Here is a 9,354-nt window from a genome sequence, read left to right as displayed (position 1 = left end):
CCAGTTCTGCCACCAGCAGCCAGACAAAACGCCGGCCAGAGAGCAAAGGTGCTGGCTCTCCCTTCCCCTCCGGTCAGGACAGCAGGGGGTGGAGGGTGGTTAGGAAGTAATTTGCTAAGCAGTTCTGCATGAATGTTAATTTGTGCCAGTAAATGTCATGATATTCCAGAGAGCAGGGGTCTGGTCTCTGCATCCTCCTTCAGAGAGTTAATGAGGCCTCAAAAGATCTCTTTGATTAGACTCCCTGTGCTCAGGCTTTCTCCCTCCCTTTTTCATACAGCACAGTGTAAATTAAAAAAAAGAAAAAATCCCAAACAAAAAACCAGAATCCAAGAGGTGTAGACTCTTTGGGGCCTTTAATTGCCTTTGAAATGCTAAACGAATACCCACAAAGCAGAGCCAGACTCGAAGTCTCCGCACAGACGACTACCTGGCCAGGAATGCACATCATCTCCCTCCGCTGCATCAGCTTTGAAAAAGAAACACACACATCACCCCGACGGGAAAATGGAGGGGATAGAGCTGGTTCAGGACACAGCCGGCCAGGGAGCACGCAGGATGCCAGTTCCCCTGTGGTCTGCCCAGACTCAGACGAAGCTTTTACTTCGTTTGGAAAACGCCGGTGTTGTCGGGTCCCTGCCCTGCCTGGATCCTACCTCCTGTGCTTGATGACAGGATTACAATCGCCCCTCGACCCTGGCACTTCCCTCTCACAGGCAGACGCATTTCTGCACCCTTAGGAGCAGCGACGAGACGAGCATTTTTCAGCTTAGTAGCTTTTCTTGGTGGTCAGTAGCTTCTTCTGTGTTCAAAGAATTCACCCTTTTCTGGGTGAAACATCTAGGCTTTGGTTTTCTGCCGGACGCGTGCGAGGTGCAGTGTCCACATCCGCATTTAAAGCCACTAAGAGGCCCTGTGATACGGCCCTGACAGTGTGGATTAGCTCCCGACCGGCTGGGCCGATTCTGGCAGCATCCTCAGGAGAAGGGCTGGAACAAACAGCTAGAAGAGACACTCTAAGGGATTTACTTCTGGTTCACTCTTTAAGTCCCAGGAGGAAGGACACCATAATCCTATTACCTAGGGAAGTTTGGCAGCTCTTCACCTTGCTCACTGCGTACTTCCTCAAACCCCGTAAGCAGACACCGCCGAAAACGAGAACTTGAACCGCACCTACGATGTTGCCGACCCTTGGCCCAAAGTACAATTGGCCAGAGGAGAACAAGTCCCGTTTTGTCGGGGTCACGGCAGTACGGCACGGCACCGACCGGTTGCTTGGACGGGTCAGACTGGACCCCTGCCTAACAGCCTCCGGCACAAGGATGGCAGGAATAATCCAAAGGAAGGTGCTTGGGGAAAATCTTCAGGGCTCCAGCAGCTAGGGGGGTGGGGAGAGAACCTGAATTTCTTGATTATTGCCAAGGCTGCAAACAATCCATCGTCTCCTCCCCGCTCTCGGCAGATTGGAGCCACCACTCGCACAGGCCATTTAATTAACAGGAAGGAACGAATGATAAATGTTCACTTTAAATGAGGGGAGAAGCAAAATAAAAGAAAACAGCCATCGAGCGGAGGAGAGAGGCCCCCTCCCACCCAGCACCAGGGCAGAAGAGGCACACGGCGGACAGACACCGGAGGAGATGTCAGGGAAGCGCTGCGCTCATCTGCGGGGAGGGCTCCGTGCACTCTGATCCCAGAGCAGACTGTTAATTAAAGTGAGGGGTGCCAGGCGGAGGAGGGAGATCCGACGGATCAGTTGCCGTCACTTTGATATTTGAAGGCGGTCAAGTGTCCCTCCTCACAGCTGGACAAGTTTAGCACAACTAATCTCTCCTGGCTGGAGTGTCAAGGCAACAAAGGGGGAGGAGGAGACCTGCGTGCTTCAGCCGATCCTCTGCCGCGGCGAGGGGAGGGCTGTGCCACCATTTCTTTAGTTGATCAGCGAGGGGATGGGGCAGCTCAAGCCCCCTCCCAAAAAGGAAGGGAGATGTGTTTTAAACAACCTCTCCGGGAGGAAGAGGGGGTACCTCCACCTCCCCTCCATGCACCAGCAGATGCAGGTGGGGGACAGTGAGGCCACGGTGCGAGACGAGACGGATCCACACGCCGGGGACAGACATCCACTGAAGAAATACAGGATGACCAAGCAGATGGCGTGAGATGCCTTTGCTAGCGTGCTGGGACCGGAGCATGCGCTGCACCCCCTGCTCGGCTTCTAGGGCAACAAGTGCTAAAATACCCCTGAATGCAAACACAGCCAGCTACAATATTCCTTTTTTTTTTTTTGGCAAAACAACAGGTTCCAGGAGTATGGTGAAGCCTCGTGGGGTATGCTCGATTCAGGGCAGTACTGCTTCCACACCAACCTCGCCGGGTTCGATGCTCCCCGACACAACGCTCCCGTGCCGACACCCGAGGTTGCGAATCTTCACCCCTGACCAGATGTGGGAACGGTTACTGCAGACGAGGGGGCTGGCTGCGCTGAGCGTCCTGGACCCGTGGGCTTCTCGCTGGAGGACGAACAGAGCTCTGCCCTCTGCGTGACGATTTCAGAGCTCTCGCAAGAGTCTCACAAGATGCCTTTATCAGTCAGGCAAGCGTTAACCCCTCTTCACAGGCAGGGAGCAAAGGCGAGGAGTGACTCCCCCCCAAAGCCTGGTAGAAAATGACTGACTGGCTTCCTGTCCTCGCTGTCTGGATACGGGGCAGGTGGCAGCAACAGATGACATCAGAGCCCAGCAGACTGGCAGATCCAATTACTCCCTAAGAAAAGTAACGGGCTCCGAAGAGCGGATCTGACAAGAGCAGGAGGACCAGCCGCCTCTAATTAACGTGGCCATGAGCAGCAAAGCATGCCCCCGGCCTGCCGTCTCAGAGAGACGGCGTCAGGCCCTGCCAGCAGCTCGGCCGCAAGGGAGCCGGACCACTCACCCCCTCGCTCCCCTTCGCCAGAGGAGATCTCAGAGGGGAACGGGCCGAGCGGGTTTATCCCGGCCCCTCGCAGCGGGATGGCCAGCGAGTGCCGTGCAGATGGAAAGCCGGAGCGTGCCGGACTCGTTCAACCTTTGCTTCCAGTGTACGGAAGCACCTGCCCCACGAGTCTTATGCTCGGTTAACGGCGTCTGGACGCTCCCCACTGCATCCCAGCTGTGGTCCACCACATCCTAGAGGGGAGAAGAGCATTTTATTCGCCGTGGAGGAGGTTCACCCTTGTGAGGACCATCCCGTAGAGCACCGCTAGTCAGCAACTAGAAATACTCTTTGGCTCCCGCAGTGTCTTGGAAACAAGGATGTGTTCAGCAGTGCTCCGAGCCTCAGCTGGATTCAGCCTCTCCAGGTTTACGAGTCTTGTGCTCAGCGTGCGAGGCAGAATCAGGCCAGAGCCTAAGGACAGCAGGGCTGGGGAGTCTGCGGTCAGGGTTTGGGAAGGCCTTAAGCCAACACGGAGACAGAACAAAACACGGCCATCTAACAGAAGAGAAATCTGACTCGCACCAGCACCGTAAGCAGTCAGGCCTAAAGGCTCCCAGGAGAAGCGTGTTTTACTTTCAAGAGGTAATTTCTGGGGAATGGAGCTGTACCTTCATTGACAAGGACCGTCCCATCTAGCAATGCCAAGGCAGCTACGAGTTCTGGGAGCTAATGCAGATCTATTGCTTTGGTGGAGAGAGCTCTGCCCTCATAGCAGTGATCAAATCAAGAGAGACCATGGCATGAGTCACCTTCGGTTCAGTGCAGCGGGAAGATTTACAGAGCATCCCTAATGGCACGCCACTCGGCCGCGCTCGCGGCAAACCCTGCCGACTTCAAGAATCCACTTCAACCCTTTCAAATTCTCTGCCACACCTGTTAACTGAAATGCATCCAAACAAGGACCCCCGGGTCTCGCTCGCCACGCACGGCCCTTCCGACAGTACCTGCTACAAATAGGTCTGGTTTCTATAACAAAACATCATTTTCAACTCCCTCCCCGAGTGCCCCCAGCTTGTAGCAACAGCGCCAACTCCACATCCGAGATCTTTAGAATACAAAACATTCATCTTTCTGTAGGTGAGTAACTACAATTTTAAAATCACAGTTTACAGCGTTGTTAAAGAGAGTTATTTAAAAATTAAATTCCGTCTGTGAAATTAATAGAGGTGGACTGCTAAGAAGCAATTTTCTCTAGGAATTGGACATATTCCTCCTCTAGAGTCTAGGTGATTATTTCTGTAGGCATCTACATCTGGCTGCCAGCACGCAAATCCGTTCTGGGCCTCCAAAGTCAAGGCAGAAACTGGGAAAGGCCTTACAGTTTCTTGAAGAAACAGTACTCGCCTCCCACAGTGAAAAACAATTAATTCTAGGGCTGTGAAAGAACCCAGCTGAGCTCCCTTCCCTGGTGGCAGTATCTGCATTCCCCCGAGCAGCAGCTGCTGCAGCCCCTGTGCCACGTGGACGCAATAAAACCAGGAACAGTCCAAGCGAAGTCACTGCCCTGCTACAATAAACACCGCTCAGCGCCGAGGGTTCCAGCCAGGTGCCTTCCGACGCCTGCACGAGTCCCAAAACTTCCACACCTCCGAATACCCGGCTGCCCGGAAAGCAAAAATCTCTCATGGACAAACTTCCCGCAGTCACCGACGGGCGCAGGCGTGCCTTACCTTCTGTGCCTGAGCGGGTTCGGTCAAGACCAGAGTGAAAAGACCCAGGCAGATCTCCTCATGCTGGGGGGTTCCTTTACATATCTGAGAGAGAAAAACGCAAGCGCCATCGGTGAGCAGGTGAGATGGGATGTTAAGAGGAAGGTCAGTAAAGCGACAGGAGAAGGAAACCCCTCTGGAGCCCACCAAATGGGTGGTCAACGGAGCACCCAGCAGCCCGCAAGGAATTCAAAGCAGGATCACAAGGGAATACAGAAAACATACAGGGTCTCCCTAACATTTGTACCCCGTTGCAAAGTTAATGCTGGCGCAAACCTCTCAGTACCCAGAACTTCCCGGTGGTTTTAGTTGGACCACTTCAGGGTTATCTCGTTACTGAGGGGCAACAAACCCCCAGACAAGAACAGCAGCAGATCCCCGAGCCCCGTCCTGCGGCTGGGGACCGGCCCAGGCTCTTCTTACAGACTTTTCTACAACCTGCTCATCCGAGGGGGAAAGCATTTCATGAGCTTCAGAGCCCTGAAATCCAGCCTGGGTCGCCGACCTTTTCCCATTAAGGGAAGGCAACTCTGCACCACTGACTCCGACAGCCCAAGGTGTTCTGGGGAGGAAAAAATGCAACCAACATGTCCGAGAGCCCATTAACGTGTCACACGACAGTTTTCCTTATACGGTAACATCTGCAGCTTGCTGGCAAGTATTTTAAGACTACGCAGAGTTAGAAATAAATGCTCCATCCCTCAATAGAAAGGCTGAACCTGCCCTTTCCAGTGGTCTGGAGTCTGGCTGTTTGGAGGCCAGGAAAAAGCTGATCTGAGCAGCGGAGGAGTACAAAAATACACGAGAAACGCAAACACCAGCAGCACAAGCACAGTGACAGACTCCTGCCTGCGTGCACACGTACAGAGCACTCATATGCCGGGAGAGAGACACGCTCAGCCAGATTTCAGCAAGAAATTGCACTGCAGGTCGGCTTCCAAAGAGGTGATTAGACAAGGCTTAAAGCCACAATGTTGTTTTGTCTTTTAACTGTAATAGCTCTGGGAATCCTTGACAGGCTGGGAGCAGCGAGAGCACAGCAGGCTCCGTTCCCCAACCTCTTCGTATCTGCCTGTTCTTTGTGCCTTGCTAATAGCTTGCGTGCCCGCTCCCTCAGACAGAGATCCGTGCAGGTACAATATACCACGAATTATTTCATCCAGGCAGGATTTCTCATCTCTCAAGGAGATGACACTTACATGAGCATTGAGGGCATCGTTAGCTTCCCTCTCCGACAGCCCGTTGGTTAGCGAAGTCACGATGCCCACGCACCTTTCTAGTCTCTGAAACAGAGAAAAGCCAGACATCACAAACTTGGAAGAACAAGTACACTCGAGCACATCCTCGCCAAGGTAAGATACAGCAGAGGCTGCTTCGACCCCCCACCCAAACACCTGAAGGGACAGAAAAACAGCCAGCGACGCAGCAGCCGTTCTTGGCTCACGTCAAGGCTCTGAACCTCCTGCCAGCTGGAGAAGCTACCGCTTCATCAGCGCTCATTTATTCACAGGTTTGGGTTTTGAACACCCCGCTGACACCGCTCGAAGAGCCAAAAAGTAAATGCGTGATTATTCAGCGATACTAATACTGATGTCACTTTGATACGAGGCCAAGACGCAGTCGTGCAAAGGCTGGATTTCAGGCAGGGTTGTCAACTCCTCGCTCTGAGAGCGGAGCTGCACCCCGAGATGACGAGCTGTCCCCGGCCCCCAGCGCAGGGAAGCCAGAGCCCGTCATCCAGCAGCTCCGCAGTGCAAGACCCACCGGCTCCTGCCCGCGTGGGAACCCTGGGCTTGCGGGGCAGCAGCCTGGAAACCTTCCGTTCTCGTCACTTAACATCTGAGCAACTTCTGGCTGAGAATGAACAGCCGGAGCAGCCGTTTGCACGCAAGCACCCCGAGGGATGAAGCGACGGGAAGAGCCACGAAGTCAGGACTGGCAAGTTACAAGAGCGCAGGCATGAAAATACTGGAGAAGCAAATGGCAAAGGCTTCCACTCAGCTGGAGAGAAATCACAGAGTTGCCCCCTCTTCACGCAGGGCGTGAGCAGCCCCACGCAGAAATGGTTTCTCACCAAGACACTGGTGTTAGCCGACGCCTGCCTCTGGTGCGGGGAAAGCGTGAGCAGAACGGTGTGACTCCGGGCACGGGCGCGCCACATCCTCTCCCCACCTCGTCTCAGGGACGGCGACAGAAGGGCCGCGCGGACTCGCAGGCTCACCACGTGCTCTCGCAGCAGCGATGACGCCCGAGAGCCCGCAAACAGGTGGAGAGGAGGGTTCCCGGCTGTCAGAAACAACAGCGGCTCGACCGCAGGGCTCCTTTAACGCCGGGGTCTTGCTCTCACGCTACGAACTTGCACGGCGAGACGTTGTTCTAAATTAAACTCCTCCATAAACAGCTCTGTTGCCGCACGAGTGAGACGTGCCAGCGCCACCGCTTCCACGCCAGAGCTGCGGGCCCGGCTGGACCGTTTCGGCCACGGCCGCCACTCGAGGGTCCCCCCGGCTGCCAGCAAAACGAGGTCTCCCTTTCCTGGAGTTTCCTTGGAGCCTACGGTTAACGGAGCGGTGACCTGTTTGCACCAGGGAAAAGCGGCAAAGGCAGCCTAAGGCAGGCAATAAGCAGGCTACAAGGAGGTTATTTCTACACGGACACTTCTTGATTAAAATGCAAACACATCGCACCGATTATGGAACTGATTAGCGACTCCTTTGCATATCAAAGGGGCTGCAGTGAAGAAGCTATTGAGAAAGGGGTCAATAGTTCTCCACTCTGAGGCAATATGAAAGAAGATGTACTGGTCAGTAATGCAGAGATAATGCCTTTGTGAAACCGGCTTTGTTCCAGGCCGAGCGATGGCATTATGAAAAAGCAATGGGGCAAAACCCATGAAAATCTCCAATCTAAAGCAGATGAATTATTTGAAAGGGAGGACAAGATCCAGCGGCTGAAAAACAGAGTTAGAAAAATCCCAGTGAGAAATAAGACAACTTGTTGGCAGATAATGCAGCCAATGAACCACCAGAAGAGCTTTGCAAGGAAGTTCAGCGTCAAATGATGTCTTTGATCTGAGACCCGCTGACGGACTTGCCGGATCCGGGCTTGGCGTTCCCTTCTTGGGATAAACGGGCGACGCGCCAACTCACTACTGCCAGGTATGGAGGCTATCTGAAAACGGTATTTCTACCTTTGAGCAAGTTTAATGGTTCACGTTCCCGTAAAAAGCTCTGCTGCCTCCACCGAAACCCACGGCGGAACAAGACAATGATTTCTTTGTGTTAATGCCTGGTAGGAGATACATTTTTAGGAGCTCCGGCCCTTCTGATCACCTCTTTCTCCCCAAAACTGTGTTCAACTTACTGCCACCAGCAGCTCCGACGACTGCCGAAGGGAAAGACTGGAGGAGGTTCTTCCCTAAACATGGCAGCCTGTTTACCGCGAAAACTCGCTGCGCAACGGTCACGCACGGTTTTTCCTGCGTACGCTCCGTTTCCTGTTTGTTGGAGTCTTTAACGCAAGAAACGCAAAACTTGTGACAGTAAATCCATCAGCGCTCGGGAGCGTACTTAATACCCGAACCAGCTTCGCCCAACTGACTGGGCTTTTAGTCGAAAGCGCCGCTTTCCAGTGGTTTAAGAGGGACGGGAGGAAGGCTTGCCGGTTAAGCAAGGCTTGCCTCTGCAAAGTCTTCTCCTTCAGGTACCTGCGTTTGCCCGGATACGTCACCGTCACCAAACCTGAGCTCCACCGCGCTCGCCGACTCATGGTGGCTCCTTCCCAGACCCGATCCTCTCGGGGAAAGATCCGAGTGAGAGCGACCCGGACCCCAGGAGACTCGCTTTGGTAGCCTGGAGACGATTTTCAAGCCCAACCGAAGCTCCCGGCCATGCCGGGCTTGCGGAGTTGCACGGGTCCGAAGCTGGGAACGTTCTGTCCAGACCTGGACAGGACCCAAAACACACACGGGGACCGACGAGTGCTTTGAAGGAATATAAATACACTCCAAATGGCAAAGGACAGTTTCCAGACCTTGAGACCTAGTTATTCCAGTTACCACCCTGTTTTTCTCCTGCAGTTGCAATCCAACATGATTTTTTTTTTCCCCGTCTGCACCATTTCATGAGCCCCAAATACACTCGTTTCCATCACACAATAAATAACCAGTCTCTCCCACAAGTCTAGCAGCTCCCGAGAGCATCGCCGCCCCCGTGGCACCAGGGAAGCCGGCCCTACCCCAGCTTTAGGAAGATCCCTGAACGCTTGCCGCGTTGACCCTGCGAGCCAGGTGTAAATCAGCGTTGCAGAAGGGCCTGAGCAACGTGACCGCCTCGCCCGGCTCCCTGCGCTACCGGCTCCTCCACGCCAGGAACAGATCCCAGCTGTCCTGCAAGAGACCCCAAACCTTCCCCACCTGTAAAAGAACCGGCTCTTTTCCTGATGCAGGAGGAAGAGCTCGGTGGGAGGCAGGACAGCCCCGTGTCGTTTGGGGCCTGGCGAGCACAGGTCAGAAAGTTTCCCAGACACTGGAAAGATGAGTCCTGTCGGTGCTCAGGCGCGAGGGCAAGCTTCAGAATCCCGCTCGAGAGCCTGCAGCCGCCCTGCCCGAGCGCGGCCGGGGCAAGGCGGGCAGGGAGACCCCGGCTGGGAGGTGGGTTCTGCTTAAGAGCGA

General features: G+C 54.3%; 1 protein-coding gene across 1 annotated transcript in view; it reads right to left on the bottom strand.

Annotated features, from left to right (window-relative positions):
• The window catches only part of INTS3 (integrator complex subunit 3), a 57,578-nt gene that overhangs the window by 44,414 nt on the left and 3,810 nt on the right, over positions 1-9,354 (bottom strand). The window contains exons 2-6 of the mRNA XM_009322224.1: positions 8,122-8,192; positions 7,098-7,257; positions 6,757-6,968; positions 5,882-5,965; positions 4,644-4,727 (exon numbers count right to left, since the gene is read on the bottom strand). Of these exons, the coding sequence (XP_009320499.1) occupies positions 4,644-4,727; positions 5,882-5,965; positions 6,757-6,968; positions 7,098-7,257; positions 8,122-8,192 (611 nt within the window). The remainder of the gene's footprint in view (positions 1-4,643; positions 4,728-5,881; positions 5,966-6,756; positions 6,969-7,097; positions 7,258-8,121; positions 8,193-9,354) is intronic.

Source organism: Pygoscelis adeliae, unplaced genomic scaffold (genome assembly GCF_000699105.1).
Source record: "Pygoscelis adeliae isolate BGI_AS28 unplaced genomic scaffold, ASM69910v1 Scaffold704, whole genome shotgun sequence".
Classification (NCBI taxonomy): domain Eukaryota; kingdom Metazoa; phylum Chordata; class Aves; order Sphenisciformes; family Spheniscidae; genus Pygoscelis; species Pygoscelis adeliae.
The sequence above is the reverse complement of the archived record's forward strand: the minus strand, read 5'-3'. Positions and strand labels throughout refer to the sequence as shown.